The sequence below is a fragment of the Protopterus annectens genome, chromosome 8.part0 (assembly GCF_019279795.1).
Source record: "Protopterus annectens isolate FY-2018-M chromosome 8.part0, PAN1.0, whole genome shotgun sequence".
In the NCBI taxonomy this organism is placed as follows: Eukaryota; Metazoa; Chordata; order Ceratodontiformes; family Protopteridae; genus Protopterus; species Protopterus annectens.
In genome coordinates, this window is record NC_056741.1 from 854,596,311 (window position 1) to 854,615,187 (window position 18,877).

The 18,877-nt window shown below is 39.7% G+C and overlaps 1 protein-coding gene across 5 annotated transcripts in view; it reads right to left on the bottom strand.

The window, feature by feature from the left end:
* L1CAM (L1 cell adhesion molecule) overlaps window positions 1–18,877 on the bottom strand; it is a 2,005,704-nt gene that overhangs the window by 53,415 nt on the left and 1,933,412 nt on the right. For 4 of the 5 annotated variants that reach the window (XM_044080361.1, XM_044080358.1, XM_044080359.1 and 1 more), the window contains one exon: window positions 9,776–9,787. The exons of the other annotated variant lie outside the window; for it this stretch is intronic. In XM_044080361.1, the coding sequence (XP_043936296.1) occupies window positions 9,776–9,787 (12 nt within the window). The remainder of the gene's footprint in view (window positions 1–9,775; window positions 9,788–18,877) is intronic. 5 annotated transcript variants of the gene reach the window in all.

Here is an 18,877-nt window from a genome sequence, read left to right on the forward strand (position 1 = left end):
CTGTGGTTACAAACCATGAGGTTTATGTGAAGTACCGCTTTACCTCAATACTGTGGTTACACAGCACGTGGTCTATGTAAGGTACAGCTATACCTCACTACTGTGGCTACAAACCTTATAGTCTGTGTGAAGTACAGTTATACCTCACTACTATGGTTACACACTATGGTGTCTGTGTGAAGTACAGCTATACCTCACTACTGTGGTTACAGAGCACAGGGGCTATGTTACGTACAGCTATGTCTCACTACTGTGGTTACACATTACAGTGTGTATATGAAGTACAGCTATACTTCACTATCTTGGTACATTACAACACAGGGTCTATATTAAGTACAGTTATAACTCACTACTGTGGCTACAAATGAGGGAGTCTATGTGAAGTACAGCTATACCTCACTACTGTGTTTAAGCACCACAGGGTCTATGTGAAGTACAGCTGTACCTCACTGCTGTGGTTACACAACGTGGGATCTATGTGAAGTACAGCTATACCTCAGTACTGTGGTTACAAACCAGGAGGTCTATGTGAAGTACAGCTATACCTCACTATTGTGGATACAAAACATGTGGTGTATGTGAAGTACAGTATACCTCACTACTGTGGTTACACACCATGGCGTCTATGTGAAGTAAAGCTATACCTCACTACTGTGGTTTACACATCACAAGGTCTATGTGAAGTACAGGTATACCTCACTACTGTGGTTACACACTACCGGGTCTATGTGAAGTACGGCTATACCTCAGTGCTGTGGTTACACACCATGTGCTCTATGTGAAGTACAGCTATGTCTCACTACTGTGGTTACACACCACAAGGTCTGTGTGAAGTACAGTTATATCTCACTACTGTGGTTACACACCACAGGGTCTATGTGAAGTACAGCTGTACTTCACTACTGAGGTTACACACCACAGGCTCTATGTGAAGTACAGCTATACATTACTACTATGTTTACACACTACAGGCTCTATGTGATGTGCAGCTGTACCTCACTACTGTGGTTACACACCATGGGGTCTATGTGAAGTACAGCTATTCCTCACTACTGTAGTTGCAAACCAGGGGGTCTATGTGAAGTACAGGTTTTTCTCACTAGTACGGTTACACACCATGGAGTCTATGTGAAGTACAGCTAAGCCCCCCTACTGTGGTTACACACCACAGGGTCTATGTGAAGTACAGCTAAACCTCACTACTGTGGTTACACACTATAGGGTCAATGTGAAGTACAGCTATACCTCACAAATGTGGTTACAAACCAGGGTGTCTATGTGAAGTACAGCTACACCTCATTACTCTGGTTAAACACCATGGGGTGTATGTGAAGGACAGGTATAGATCATTACTGTGGTTACACACCACAGTGTCTATGTGGAGTACAGCTATACCTCATTACTGTGGATACACACCACAGAGTCTATGTGAAATACAGCTATACCTCACTGCTGTGGTCACACACCACAGAGTCTGTGTGAGGTACAGCTATACATCACTTCTGTGGTTACAAATCATGGGGTGTATTGGAAGTATAGCTATACCTCACAACGGTGGTTACACACCACAGGTTATATGTGAAGTACAGCTATGCCTCACTACTGTTGTTACACACCGCAGGGTCTATGTCAAGTACAACTCTACCTCACTACTGTGGTTAGACATTAATGGGTCTATGTGAAATATAGCTATACATCACTACAGTGGTTAACCCCTATGGGGTCTATGTGAAGGACAGCTTTACCTCCCTACTGTGGTTACAAACAAGGCATCTCTTTGAAGTACCGCTTTACCTTAATACTGTTGTTACACAGCATGTGGTCTATGTGAAGTACAGCTATACCTCACTACTGTTGTTACAAACCTTAGGGTCTGTGTGGAATACAGCTATACTTCACTGCTGTTGTTACACACCACAGGGTCTATAAGAAGTACAGCTTTACCTCTCAAATGGATTATAAACCAGGGGGTCTATGTGAAGTACAGCTAAACCTCACTACTGTGCTTAAACACTATGATTTGTTTGTGAAGTACAGCTATACTTCATTAGTGTGGTTACACACCACAGTGTCTATCTGAAGTACAGCTGTACCACACTACTGTGGTTACACACCACAGGGTCTATGTGAAGTACAGCTATACCTTACTACTGTGGCTACAAACCAGGGGGTCTATGTGAAGTACAGCTATACCTCACTACTGTGGTTACAATCCAGGGGGTCTATGTAAAGTACAGCTAAATCTCACTTTTGTGGATACACACCAAAGGGTCTATGTGAAGTACAGCTATACCTCACTACTGTGGTTACATACTACAGGGTCTATGTGAAGTACAGCTATACCTCACTACTGTGGTTACTAACCACTGGGTCTATGTGAATTACAGCTATACCTCACTACTGTGGTTACAAACCTCAGGGTCTGTGTGAAGTACAGCTATACCTCACTACTGTGGTTACACACCACAGGGTCTATGTGAAGTCCAGCTATACCTCACTACTGTGATTACAAGCCAGGAGTCTATGTGAAGTGCAGCTTTATCACAGTACTGTGGTTAGACACCATGTTGTCTATGTGAAGTACAACCATACCTTACTACTGTGGTTACCAACCAGGGCGTCTATGTGAAGTACAGCTATACCTCACTACTGTGGTTATATACCACAGGGTCTATTTGAAGTACAACTATACATCACTACTGTGGTTACAAATCATGGGGTCTATATAAAGTACAACTATACCTCACTGCTGCTGTTACACACCACGGGATCTATGTAAAGTACAGCTATGCCTCACTACTGTGGTTACACACCACAGGGTCTATGTCATGTACAGCTATACCTCACTACTGTTGTTAGACACTAAAGGATCTATGTGAAGTACAACTATACCTCACTACAGTGGTTAACCACTATGGGGTCTATGTGAAGTACAGCTTTACCTCCCTACTGTGGTTACAAACTTGGGGGTCTCTGTGGTTACACGGCACATGGTCTATGTGAAGTACCGCTATACCTCACTACTGTGGTTACACACCACAGGGTTTATGTGAAGTACTGCTGTATCTTACTACTGTGGTTACACACAACAGGGTCTATATGAAGTACAGCTATATCTTACTGCTGTGGTTACAAACCAGTGGGTCTATGTGAAGCACAATTATCCCTCACTACTGTGGTTACACGCCAGGGGATCTATGTGCAGTACAGCTATTTGTCAATACTGTGGTTACACACCAAAGGGTCTAAGTGAAGTACAGCTATACCTCACTACTGTAGTTACACACTATGTAGTCTATGTGAAGTACAGCTTTACCTCACTATTGTGGTTACACAGGACATGGTCTATGTGAAGTACAGCTATACATCACTACTGCGGTTGCAAACCACAGGGTGTATGTGAAGTACAGCTATACCTCACTATTGTGGTTACAAACCTTAGGGTCTGTGTGAAGTACAGCTATATCTCACTACTGCGGTTACACACCACAGGTTCTATGTTAAGTACAGATATACCTAACTACTGTGGTTACAAACCAGGGAGTCTATGTGAAATGCAGCTTTATCTCACTACTGTAGTTAGACACCATGTGGTCTATGTAAAGTTCAGCTATACCTTACTACTTTGGTTAAAAACTAAGGCGTCTATGAAAAGTACAGCTACACCTCACTACTGAGGTTAAACACCACAGGGTCTATGTGAAGTACAGCTGTACCTTATCACTGTGGTTACACCCCATGGGGTCTATGTTAATTACACTATTGGTTACACACCACAGGGTCTATCTGAAGTACAGCTAAACCTCACTACTGTGGTTAGAAACCACATGGTCTATGTGATGTACAGCTATACTTCACTACCTTGGTTACACACCACAGGGTCTATAGGAAGTATAGCTATAACTCACTACTGTTGTTACAAACCAGGGGGTCTATGTGAAGTACAGCTATACCTCACTACTGTCGTTACACACCACACGGTCTATCTGAAGTACAGCTATACCTCACTACTGTGGTTACAAACCAGGGGGTCTTTTTGAAGAATGGCTGAACCTCACTACTGTGGTTACACAACATGTGGTGTATGTGAAGTAGAGGTATACCTCACTATTGTGGTTACACAACATGGAGTTTATGTGAAGTACAGCTATACCTCACTACTGTGGTTTACACATCACAGGGTCTATGTGAAGTACAACTAAACCTCACTACTGTGTTTACACACCACATGGGTGTATGTGAAGTACAGCTATACCTCAGTGCTGTGGTTACACACCATGTGGTCTAGGTGAAGTACTGCTATGTCTCACTACTGTGGTTACACACTGCATGTGAGGTACAGCTATACCTCATTACTGTGATTAGACACCACAGGGTGGTTACACACCATGTGGCCTATGTGAAGTAAAGCTATATCTCACTACTGTGGTTACACACCACAGGGTCTATGTGAAGTACTGCTGTACCTCACTACTGTGGTTACACACTACAGGTCTATATGAATTATAGCTATTCATCATTACTATGGTTACACACTAGAGGCTCTATGTTAAGTACAGCTGTATCTTACTACTGTGGTTACACAGCATGGGGTATATATGAAGTACAGCTATGCCTCACTACTGCAGTTACAAACCATGGGGTCTATGTGAAGTACAGCTTTACTTCACTATTGTGGTTACACAGAACATAGTCTATGTGAAGTACAGTTATACATCACTACTGTGGTTACAAACCTCAGGGTCTGTGTGAAGTACAGCTATACCTCACTTGTGTAGTTACAAACCACAGGGTCTTGGTGAAGCACAGCTACACCTTACTACTGTGGTTGCAAACCAGGCAGTCTATGTGATGTGCAGCTTTGTCTCACTACTGTGGTTAGGCACCATGTGATCTATGTAAAGTACAGCTATACCTTATTACTGTGCTTACAAACCAGGGGGTCTATGTGAAGTACAGCTATACCTCAATACTGTGGTTACACACCACAGGGTCTTTATGAAGTACAACTTTACATCACTACTGTGTTTGCAAACTAGGGGTCTATGTGACATACAGCTATACCTCACTACTGTGGTTACACTCCATGGGGTGTATGTAAAGTACAGTTATACCTCAGTACTGTGGTTACTCACCACAGGGTATATGTGAAGTACAGCTATACCTCACTACTGTGGTTACACACAACTGAGTCTATTTGAAATACAGCTATACCTCACTACTGTGGTTAACCACCATGGGGTCTATGTGAAGTACAGCTTTACCTCCCTACTGTGGTTACAAACCAGGGGGTTTATGTGAAGTACAGTTTTACCACAATACTGTGGTTACACAGCACGTAGTCTATGTGAGGTACAGCTGTACCTCACTACTGTGGTTACAAACCACAGGGTCTATGTGAAGTACAGCTATACTTCACTACTGTGGCTACAAACCTTAGTGTCTGTGTGAAGTACACCTACACATCACTACTGTGGTTACACACCATGGGTTCTGTGTGAAGTACAGCTATACCTCATTACTGTGGTTACACACCACAGGGTTATGTGACATACAGCTATGTCTCACTACTGTGGTTACAGACTACAGTGTGTATGTGAAGTACAGCTATATTTCACTACCTTGGTTACACACCACAGGGTTTATATGAAGTACAGCTATACCTCACTATTGTGGTTACAAACCAGGGTGTCTATGTGAAGTATAGCTATACCTCACTACTGTGTTTACCCACCACAGGGTCTATGTGAAGTACAGCTGTACCTCATTGCTGTGGTTACCCACAGTGGAATCTATGTGAAGTACAGCTATACCTCACTACTGTGGCTACACACCACAGGGTCTATCTGAAGTACAGCTATACCTCACTACTGTGGTTACAAACCAGGAGGTCTATGTGAAGTACAGCTATACCTCACTACTGTGGTTAAAAACCATGTGGTGTATGTGAACTACAGCTATACTTCACTACTGTGGTTACACACCATTGGGTCTATGTGAAGTAGCAGTATACCTCACTATTGTGGTTACACACCATGGCGTCTATGTGAAGTAAAGCTATACCTCACTACTGTGGTTACACACCACCGGGTCTATGTGAAGTACGGCTATACCTCAGTGCTGTGGATACACAACATGTGCTCTATGTGAAGTGCAACTATGGCTCACTACTGTGGTTACACACCACAAGGTCTATGTGAAGTACAGTTATACCTCACTACTGTGGTTACACACCATGTGGTCTTTGTGAAGTACAGCTATATCTTACTACTGTGGTTACACACCACTGGGTCTATGTGAAGTACAGCTGTACCTCATTGCTGTGGTTACCCACCGTGGAATCTATGTGAAGTACAGCTATACCTCACTACTGTGGCTACACACCACAGGGTCTATCTGAAGTACAGCTATATCTCACTACTGTGGTTACACACCATGTGGTCTTTGTGAAGTACAGCTATATCTTACTACTGTGGTTACACACCACAGGCTCTATGTGAAGTACAGCTATACTTTACTAGTATGGTTACACACTATAGGCTCTATGTGAAGTACAGCTGTACCTTACTACTGTGGTTACACACCATGGGTTCTGTGTGAAGTACAGCTATACCTCATTACTGTGGTTACACACCACAGGGTTATGTGACATACAGCTATGTCTCACTACTGTGGTTACAGACTACAGTGTGTATGTGAAGTACAGCTATATTTCACTACCTTGGTTACACACCACAGGGTTTATATGAAGTACAGCTATACCTCACTATTGTGGTTACAAACCGGGGTGTCTATGTGAAGTATAGCTATACCTCACTACTGTGTTTACCCACCACAGGGTCTATGTGAAGTACAGCTGTACCTCATTGCTGTGGTTACCCACAGTGGAATCTATGTGAAGTACAGCTATACCTCACTACTGTGGCTACACACCACAGGGTCTATCTGAAGTACAGCTATACCTCACTACTGTGGTTACAAACCAGGAGGTCTATGTGAAGTACAGCTATACCTCACTACTGTGGTTAAACACCATGTGGTGTATGTGAACTACAGCTATACTTCACTACTGTGGTTACACACCATTGGGTCTATGTGAAGTAGCAGTATACCTCACTATTGTGGTTACACACCATGGCGTCTATGTGAAGTAAAGCTATACCTCACTACTGTGGTTACACACCACCGGGTCTATGTGAAGTACGGCTATACCTCAGTGCTGTGGATACACAACATGTGCTCTATGTGAAGTGCAACTATGGCTCACTACTGTGGTTACACACCACAAGGTCTATGTGAAGTACAGTTATACCTCACTACTGTGGTTACACACCATGTGGTCTTTGTGAAGTACAGCTATATCTTACTACTGTGGTTACACACCACTGGGTCTATGTGAAGTACAGCTGTACCTCATTGCTGTGGTTACCCACCGTGGAATCTATGTGAAGTACAGCTATACCTCACTACTGTGGCTACACACCACAGGGTCTATCTGAAGTACAGCTATATCTCACTACTGTGGTTACACACCATGTGGTCTTTGTGAAGTACAGCTATATCTTACTACTGTGGTTACACACCACAGGCTCTATGTGAAGTACAGCTATACTTTACTAGTATGGTTACACACTATAGGCTCTATGTGAAGTACAGCTGTACCTTACTACTGTGGTTACACACCATGGGGTTTATGTGAAGTACAGCTGTATCTCACTTGTGTGGTTACACACCATGAGGTCTATGTGAAGTACAGCTAAGCCTCCTTACTGTGGTTACACACCACAGGGTCTATGTGATGTACAGCTGTACTTCAGTACTGTGGTTACACACAATGGGTGTATGTGAAGTACAGCTAAACTTCTCTACTGTGGTTACACACCACAGGGTCAATGTAAAATACAGCTACACCTCACTTCTGTGGTTACACACCATCGGGTCTAGAAGAAGTACAACTTTACCTCACAAATGTGGTTACAAACCAGGGTGTCTATGTGAAGCACAGATTCACCTCATTACTGTGATTAAACACCACGGGGTGTATGTGAAGGATAGGTATACATTATTACTGTGGTTACACACTACATTGTCTATGTGGTGTACAGCTATATCTCACTACTGTGGTTACAGACCACAGAGTCTATGTGAAATATAGCTATACCTTACTACTGTGGTTCCACACCACAAGGTCTATGTGAAGTACAGCTATATGTTACTACTGTGGTTGCAAACCAGTGGGTCTGTGTGAAGTACAGCTATACCTCACTACTGTGGTTACACACCACAGGGTCTATGTGAAGTACCACTATACCTCACTACTGTGGTTACACACTATAGGGTCTATGTGAAGTACAGCTATACCTCACTACTGTAGTTACAAACCAATCGGTCTATATGAAGTACACCTATACCTCACTACTGTGGTTACACACGATGGGGTCTATGTGAAATATAGCTATACCTCACTACTGTAGTTAAACATCACAGGGTTTATGTGAAGTACAGCTATACCATACTACTGAGGTTACACACCACAGGGTCTATGTGAAGTACAGCTATACTTCACTACCGTGGTTACACACCATGGGGGTCTATGTGAAGTATAGCGATACCTCACTACTGTGGTTACGCACCACTGGGTCTATGTGAAGTACAGCTTTACCTCACTACTGTGGTTACAAACCAAGGGGTCCATGTGAAGTGTAGCTTTATCTCACTACTGTGGTTACACAACACGTAGTCTATGTGAAGTATCAATATACCTCACTACTGTGGTTACACACCACAGGGTCTGTGTGAAGTATAGCTGTACCTCACTTCTGTGGTTATAAACCAGGGGGTCTATATGAAGGGCAGCTTCATCTCACTACTGTGGTTCAACACCATGTGGTCTAGGTGAAATACAGCTATACCTCACTGCTCTGGTTACACACCACAGGATCTATGTGAAGTACAGTTATACCGCAGTACTGTGGTTACACACCACAGGCTCTATGTGAAGTACAGCTATACCTCACTACTGTGGTTACAAACCAGGGGTGTCTATGTCAAGTGCAGCTTTATCTCACTACTCTGGTTCTACACCATGTGATGTATGTGAAGTACAGCTGTACCTCACTACTGTAGTTACAAACCACAGGCTCTATGTGAAGTACAGCTATACCTCACTACTGTGGAAGGCTAATATCTGAAAGAAACATCAGCTATGATACCGTTTAATGTGTCACACCCTGACAACCCATAACCTTTTTACTGCTGGCAACATTCTGTCAAAACCAGTAATTAAAGATGCAGAATAAGGTACGGAATTATTATTGCTGTTACTTATGCTGAGCAGTTTTTTTGTGAGTAATGTTTTTGCCTGTCATTTGTTTTGGTAGTATTTGTTCTGCCTGGCCCTAACAATGCAAAAATCTGATTATGTTCAGTTCTCCTTGAAAAAAATTCTAGTTTTGCTAGCATTATTGAGGAATGTCATAATGATATCCTAGCAGTCAGCCTTAATGCAAAATTGGAGACATTCCATGTTAAAGAAAGTATAAAATCATAGGCAAAAAGTTTATTTCAGCAAGTAAAAAAAAGTTTGTGTAATGCAGACAGCACATAAATAGTTTATTCATGCGTTTTAAAATGTTCCCATTACTAATGATACAGCAAATACCAATGTCACAAATGCACATGCAGGGAGGTACCACAAGACACGAGAAATTAAAAATCTAAGCAGTCTGCGACAGGGAGTATACTATAAAGAGACTGAATATTTATTACACCTTACCTTTCTAGTGACCTATGTACAAACAGGCAGCATTGACAGAATAAAAATTTAAAGTTAGGTGCAATCAGCCTTTTTGATAAACAGTATTCATGAATTCAGGCATTGCCATTGTATTTTCCACAAAGCATTTAAGCATTTAGATAAAAATATGCATTCACTCATTGCTTAGTGTCAGAGCAGCAGCTTTTTGGTGAGGGTAAGCATAACTGCAATACAAACAGAGTAAAGAGGGGGCAGAGCTGCAATCCAGGCTTTTATTTCTGACATAAGATAGACTCTGTGTGAAATTTTGGTAGGATATAAGGTAGTAAATAACAGTAGAAAGCAAATCCCCAACTTTATGTTGTGAATTCTGACATTAGAAAAGTGTGATACTACAACTACACAAGATTAAGGGATGGAGGAGCACTGCTCAGCCTGCTGCTTTCATTTCTCCACTGGGTAATGGAGTATCAATGGTATTGTTGTAGTTGTAAAAGCAGAAACATTGTTCAGGGCATGCTGAACATGTGCATGGATGATATGCAATTGTTCAGGGGCATGCTGAGCATGTGCATGGATGATATGCAATTGTTCAGGGGCATGATGAGCATGTGCATGGATGATATGCAATTGTTCAGGGACATGCTGAGCATGTGCATGAATAATATATAATTGTTCAGGGATATGCTGAGCATGTGCATGGATAATATACAATTGTTCAGGGGCATGTGCATGGATAATATGCAATTGTTCAGGGGCATGCTGAGCATGTGCATGGATGCTAGACACCTCCTGAAGCAAGGTGGTGCCAGATAGAGGAATTCTAGAGATTATTTTACCCATACAGCCAAGGTTGATGACCCAAGATGACTATAAGTTCTTGCCACATTCCATATGGATATTAAGCTCTACATTAAATGATTAATGTCTATGTGATCAAACCCAGACCTGATAGGTAAAAGGGAAATTCAAAATGCATAATTTCAGTGTAATTATATGTAACATCTTGTAGAAAGATATGGAAGAAACACTATTACACTTGTAATATTGAGCCATAGATGGCCAAAAATAGGCAAAACAATTAAAAGAAAAAGAATATACAATTTCAGTGAATTTCAATATTTAGGCACTAGTTGTCTAACCTTACTAAAATCTAGAGTTATCCAACTGCTGACATGTTAAGTATAGCATGGGAAATGGCAATGCAAGCATCTGGTCAGCCTCTTTGATATGTTTTTGGGGTTCTCTTTGAAAGTCCCATCTAACGGATCTCAGGAGTTTCCTTACATGTTCCATTTGGTGTGCCACAGTTCATCCAATGGAACCCATAAGATATGATTTTAAATGCTGCCATGGAAGGCCATCTGTTATGGTACTCAGAATTTCAGACACATTCCCTTTGCTGTTTTTTGTCATCATGAGTTTATCACTGGCTTTGAGTGAGTCACTACCAAATGGTTCACAAGGAATATTATGTGATACAACAAATCAGCAGGTATTTAATATAAAACAGTCACATTGCATGTGATGTTGGCAAAGTATAGCAGCAATTAGTATTACATTGCATTCTACTGCAGTCCATATTTTGGATGACAACTACAAGCTGAAATGCCCTGAAAGAGGACACAAAGTTTCTCCATTAGTTATATATGGTAGACCCTGTGTTAACACCAACAGAAATAAAGGATATTGACAAAGATGGTTGAAAGCAGTGCTGTGAATCAATGTATTTTACAGTGCATGAATCTGGAGACTGCATTCTAGTGAATTAACAGTCTCCTCTGTCTCAGTGAATGAGATGCATTACATTCTTGTATCAGCATAAGGTTAGGACTGTAAAGGACAAAAACAGTAAAACATGTCACTTTCCCCAGCAGTACCAGTACAGACCTCTGACTACAAACCAAGTAACAATGTTTATATCTTCTGAAGGAACTTAAATATCATGGAAACTTCTGATCTGTACACAATAACTCCAAAGGAAAGAAATCGGGAAGGAAGGGTTTGAGTGTTGTTGAGGAGTGCAATAGAAATAACAGATGACAAATGAAGGCAGGGATAGATGGTGTTTCAGATATATCATGGAAGACATACAAGGAATAGGTCTCAAGGAAAAAGAAGTACATTTCCTTATACTGGAATAATGCTGTGCTCTACTAGCATTTCACCAGACCTTGCTGCATAAAATGCTTTCATATGACCAAACAGACAGAGTAAGGTTATCAAAGAATATGGATACTCACACCAACCAACAAATATTTTGTCTTTTTTTTTTTATCTCACTGACCAATATATAGAAAATAATTAAATGGCACAGATATTTTGGAAGGGTATATGTGACGACAAGTTGTTACCTTTCAGATCTTCTAGGACTTCATTGTCAGTATTGATTATCTCTTAAGAGGTGCCAGTCCAAGATTTTCTTTTGACTGAAGAATGAACAGCCAGTTCCAAAGTTAATTAACACCTTCAAAGTCCACATTGTGGGATTTGGACCTGCAGAACAGGGACTCCTCAATCATTTGGCAAGGAATAGGACTTGTCAGGGTGGGAAATATCTTAGCTAGATGGCCACAATGGTCCTCTAATTATTTCAGCATTGGCTTCAACAGATAAGAAGTGATTTATCTGGAGATGTGAACTCATTTCCCTTCTTATGGTTAGTGATGACATCCCACTGTACTTAAGACAACTGGTCCATTGCACAAGCTGGAAGTCTGTGCTCTTCACCATGGCTGTCTCACTCTTTTACAAATAAGGTAAGCATCCACTTGCTTGCAACTCTAGCTAATGGATATAAAATATCAGTCTATGTCAAAATAATGAATGGCCAAAAACACAAACCATAAAACATCAAGACCACAACCTCAACATGTTAAAATCACGAAAGTTTAAAAGATTGAACCTGAAAATGATGAAACCCAGAACATCAAATGAAGTACTGTTTAAGGAAGGTAATGCAGCACTACAGTGATTGGTGGAATACACTGATGTTACAATGCAATGTTCCCGGTTGCTTAGGAAACACATACAAACATCCGGGTTGCTTAGGAACAAAAAAGAGTAGAGGAGCTGCGGTTACAATTGAGCATGTTGTCTTGCTTCTTCTAAGAAATGTAAACATATCAGACAAACATGAGCACTTTGTTGATGTTTTGGGAAATAGGGAGCAGTACTCACCTTATGAATTTGTCAAAGCTGTTGCTATGTTACTAAGGATGTGAGTCCACGTTGCATATTGCTAATCAGACGTGGTCACTATTCATTTCTATATTCACTTACCAGTACTTTGCAGTCTGATCATATGCTTTGGTTAAGTCATTGCACTTGTTGGATTTCCTATATGAACTGTTTTTTGAGCATTACTTTAGTAACATTGGTGAAGTTACATGGTGAAATGTGAGAGGATCAAGGCTTGATCTACTTTGGCTGCAGGTTATGTCTGTGTGTCTCCTGTTGATGTACTCTGAATTCTTTAATTTTGATGCTCTGGGATTTATTATTTTGTTTTTTTGATATTTTAAACTTACATAATTTTAACATTTCGAGGTTGTGGTCTCGATGTTTTATAGTTCGTGCTTTTAGTGTTTCATTATTTTGATATAGACCGAAAATACCATAGTTGTTGAATAAAAAATACACATTAGCATTCATTCTGACAGAATAAAAAACTTTCTTCCCTAAAGTAACTATAATATTTTTTGAAGACCTTATTTGAAGCTCCATGTTCCAGATACAGTCGGTCATAGTTCCTGCTAGAAGTTTGTATGGTGTATCACTCACCTTCCTCATCTTTGGTTTACAAGTAGATGAGGCTGCAACTCATTCACTTCTGAAGGTGTTGCTGCTTGTTGATTGTGGTTTCTAGTTAAAAATCATTGCTCATGCTACTTGTATTGCAGTGCTAGCACTGATTCACAATTTATTTGCATTTTCACTTTTCTCCATGGTTGTTTGACCATTAAGCTAGTATATTAAGGGGGCTCTTAGGGTGAAATCTGCCACATGGTGGGAGAGGATTGCCTTTCTGTTTTCTTTTTTTAATGTCTTGATGAAGATGCAGTAGGTTGAGTCTACCTGGTTGTAGCTTCATCCAAACGTAACTTGACCAACCATAGAGGAACTTGATCTCCCTCCACAGAAAGGCAGAGTCTATTCAAGGTACCAGGAATCATTTAAACATTAACTTAATTTACAGATTGTGCCCATTATATTTATCGTATGTACACTATGATGTGCATAACTGTTAATGAAAGCTTCAGCAGACCCAGTGGTACTTAATATACTGACAAGGACTCTGAAAACAGCAAGACTGTAAAATGGGTTCCTTGGAACATACCTAGATACTTTCTCTAAGTTTCTATGTCTTAGAGATAATGTCAGACATGAGAAATCTGAACTCTACAAGGCACACCAGTGAGTGCAGTCTGTAAAAAAAGATTTAGATCCCACTGCTAACAAACCTCTGTAATGAGCTATCAGTAAAACGGTGTACTCTACAGCCAAAGACAGACAGGCTAGGTGTTGTGACTAAAAGAGGGCACTGGTAGACATGAGTTAAATGAGCTGCTGACTTTAAATACGGGCCCATATTTGGTCTTGTTATACTTCTTATAATAACCATCTAAGCTGCAGTAGAATATTTTACCATTATAACTGTTTCCCTTTACTTAAAAAAAGGAAAGTGTTTTCCCTAAAAGTGAACAAATTTGAGTTGAAACTCATTCAAATAAGAATTTCTCAGGTCAGAAGCCTTTGATGTGAAATGCTGAAATGCCAGGAGGAAATCACCTAAGAAAGTGGGATTTGCAGATATACAAAATAGGTGGCATCACATATCTGAGAAGGGATCTATGTCAGATGATGACGTTTTCAGAAACTTGAAATTCATACAGATGAGACCATATGATCAAGTTTCCAAAACCTTGAACATCAACCCCCCCCCCCCTAAAAAACACAACTATCTACTTTTTTTTTACATTTATGCAAGGGGACAAGTCCCCCTGCTCCCCTCACACCCCATGCAAATTATTTATTTATTTACTTATTTGATATTTATTGACCGGGAAAGTCCAACTGGGACAAAGCCCTTTTTCAGCGGAGGCCCGGGCAGAAAAGCTCCACAATACAAATATAAAAATACACGTTACAATAGAAGTATAATACAAAAGATTAGCAATATATAGCATGGTGATAAAAAAGAAGAATAGAGACTAAAGGAGATTATACAGCAAAAATACATGACAGTATCACAAATAAGTAAAGTAGAAGATAATAAAATACAATATGTTGGCTGGAAATTAGTAGAAATAAACAGAAGGAGAAATATGTTAAGGAAGGATAGAAGAACAAAGAGAAAAAAAATAGACAGAGTAGGTACTAGATTCAGGTAGGGTGGTTACAGTGACATTTCCAAGATTGATTCAGGTATTCTTTAAGAAATCTCTCGAATTTATAAACTTGAGGTATGCTTCTCAGAGTCACAGGTAGCTTGTTCCATAGAATAGCAGGTGAGTAACTATATAAGTTCTGTCTGACAGATTTTTTAGGTTTATGAATCTGTAACAAATATTGAACTAGCTCCTTAGCGATCAAGGAGGAGCATAAAATGAGACTAGTGAGGACAAGCTAGGGCAGGAAGAAGGCTTATTAATGATAGAGTGAATGATGAGCATTTAGTTGATTTTAAGTTGGTTAAGGAACTCTAGCCAACTAAGTGATCTAACAGCATGACAGTGGTGTGATTTGGATGGCAGATTAGCAGCAAATTGAGTTACTTTGTTATAGATAGTTTCAAATTTAGAGAGAAGAGAAGACTGGAGATTTGTGAAAATTTGTGAGCTGTAGAAAAGGTTAGGAATAAGATAAGGATTTGCTAGCGAGATTCTGGTATCAGGGGTGAAGAACCTTTTGTTTCTATATAGGAGACCAAACGTTTGATGGCTTTTCTTAATAGAGTGATGTATATGAAGGTCAAATTTTAGTTGGTCATTTATGATAGCTCCAAGGAGCTTAGTCTAGCTAATAGGGGTGATGTTAGAATTATTCAGTGAAAAAATGTTAATAGAGGATTTGAGGTGGAAGAGGGATACAGGGAGGAAAATTAAGAGATTTGTCTTTTTGGGATTAAGTATTAGGTGGTCATTAGCAAGCCATGTTTCAGTTTGTTTGAAAGAATTTTGTGTTAGGGTGAGTAGTTCAGTAGGATTGTCAGCTATAGATAAAATAGTAGAGTCATCAGCATATTGTATTAGGGAAGACTGAGGACAAGATTTGTGTATTTCATTAGTAAAGATATTAAGAAGAAGGGGTCCAAGAATAGAACCTTGTGGGACACCAGTTTTGATGGGGAGAAAAGGAGAAACAGCAAAGAGCCATTTGATGCACTGCTGCCGATCAGAAAGTTAGCTCTTAAATCAGGAGATTGTTGTTGAGAGATTAAGTTGGGACAGCTTTGAGAGAAGTAAAGGGTGGGAGACGGTATCAAAGGCTTTTGACAAGTCTAAGAAGAGACAAGTTTATTATTATCTCTAGCTAGGGAAATGGTATTTGGTAAAGGAAATAAGAGCAGTAGAGCACTATATATACCAACTCTGAGATCACACTACAATGAAGAAAAGGTTACATTTCTCAATCCTGGCTGTACCGCAATCTCCATTAAAAAGCTTTGAGTTTCGACCATATGAATTTCGAGTTTCTGAAAACCCACTCATCTGATAGGGATCCCTGAGAAGACACTTCATGAGGGGAAGATTGCAGATGAGAAAAGCTGAGATATGGAGATGTACCAGAGGGTGACAAAACTTTTCATGATAGCACTGAGAAGGTTTCTGCCTTTACAAAAAGCTTAATTCTCAGTCTGACAGCTTTTCTTAGTTCTGTAATACCTGTGTGACTACCTGAATATAGAATCAACATCCAAAGGAATCCTTCCAGAACTTTAACTATTACTGCCTGCATGTCTCATTCCATGCTAAGTTCAGTGTGTTTCAGTTACAGTCACTCTCATCATATGCAGTGCATTACACGGCACACTCTGATTGGACAGTATGTACGGTTAACACCTTTATTGAATTAACACTAAAGGCATTGGCAAAAATACATTTACATGAAAGAAAACAAACCGTGTTAACATGTTCATAGTTAACAAACTTTATACATCTCATATTCTTTTATACGATCATCAATCCAATATTACATAAATTGCTTGATTCCTACCTTTCCTTTAACCTCACTCCTCATCTTCCAAAACATTACTCTGCATGTCTTGTTCCCACAATTTCTTTTTTTGTATGTAATTTGGTCCTACCCTTTTCTAAATATCCCATTTCTAGTTCTTTTATTTTTGTTACAATAGTCACTGTTTCAATTTTCTAGTAATTGCTTTTTTGGCAGCCACCAGAATTAAATTTAAGACCTTATCTCAAGGCAATTCAGATCCTTATCCCAGCTAAAAAAATAATTTCCTTAGCAATACCAATTTTCTCAACCAATATTTCTGACAGAATTTTCAAAGTTTGACAACTCATATCAAAACATGTGTTCCCACTTATCTCCTTCTTCCCCATCACACCTCTAACATTTGAAATCTACCTGATGAAAAGTTCTTTTTAGACTGCTTTGGGGTATAAAAATGGCTATGCAAACACTTACAAGCAAAAATCCTAAATCTTCTAGAGTTTGTTGCATATTTGAGAGGCATACATAGGTCCTCCAATTGTTTCCTTGTGAATTGCTTATTCAGTCTCCAAATCCATTTTAGCCTCCTCAGATTGATTCCTACAGTTATCATGCAATATTTTATATCCCGTGGTGGTGGTGCTGCAGTAGCTTTGTCACCTCACAGTAAGACGCTGTCCGGTTCGTTTCTCAGCTAGAGTGTCTTCTGCATGGAGACATGCGTGAATGGGTGTACCTTCGTTGAAGGTTGTGCATCAGGGCTGGTAACTCGGCATGTAAAAATCAACTACCAATCATTAGTGGACCGGAGTTCTGCTGTGGCAACCCCTAACCGGGAAAAGCTGAAATACACAACAGGACACAACATCATGCAATATTTTATATGTCTTAATAATTACTCCTTTTATAACAGCAGCTTCTGTTCTAGATTCAAATAAAAACTCTACCAGAGCAGGTCTTTCGTTTAGGATTCCCCTATCTCTTTCTGTTTGCCTAAACTCTGATATCAATCCCTGTTAGGGAAGGCAGTCTCCAGCCTACAGTCCCAATCTCTTCTTGACCTCTTTCCATTCTGTTACATTTCTCTCCCTAGTTATTTGCTGCCAATAAATTGGTTCCTTTGACAGCTTTTTTCCCAGTAAACTCCAACCCCCTCTTGCATCACTAATTGCAGTCATCTGTATTGACAGACTCTCCTTTCTCAGTTCTCATGTTGGCTTAGTTCATAGAATACTTTTACTACTTTAGAAATATAACATTCTGTATGGCTACTGTTATGTCCCATAAGGATTTGCATCCAAAGAATACTTTCTGCTACTTTATGAATATATAATATAATATAATATAATATAATATAATATAATATAATATAATATAATATAATATAATATTCTGATGGCTGTTGTTATTCTCCTTAATGATCTGCATCCAAAATCCCACCCTCTCCTTATTTCCTGCTTCATCATCATCCCTTTCCATTTTGAATTACTACTTTCTGATTGTGTTATGTATACAAGCCTTAACTGTGTAGCTGTAAAATATCCCTTCAAATTAGGCAGTCCTCAATTGCCTAATTCTATTGGAAGGATCAACTTATCTGCTACACCCTTGCCTCCTTCCCTTCCCAGGTAAAACATTTTATTAATTACTGTCTACAGCTTATCCTCCTCTGGTTGATAAAAAAATATATCTGACCAGTATATAAAACTAAAGACACTAAAAGCATTTTCACTGCTTGTATCTTGCTATTCATATCCATAGTTCATAGGTGTTTACTAGGCTAAAGACCACAAAGGAGTTTTCTTTTTGGATAATCTTTTATTTAATCTCTTCCCACATATCCTTTGCTGCCATAATAAAATCACTTTTACTCACTTCCAATAATTTTAAACTTTATTTTTTTACTGGTTGCTTATCCTTGTATATTTTAATTTTATATTT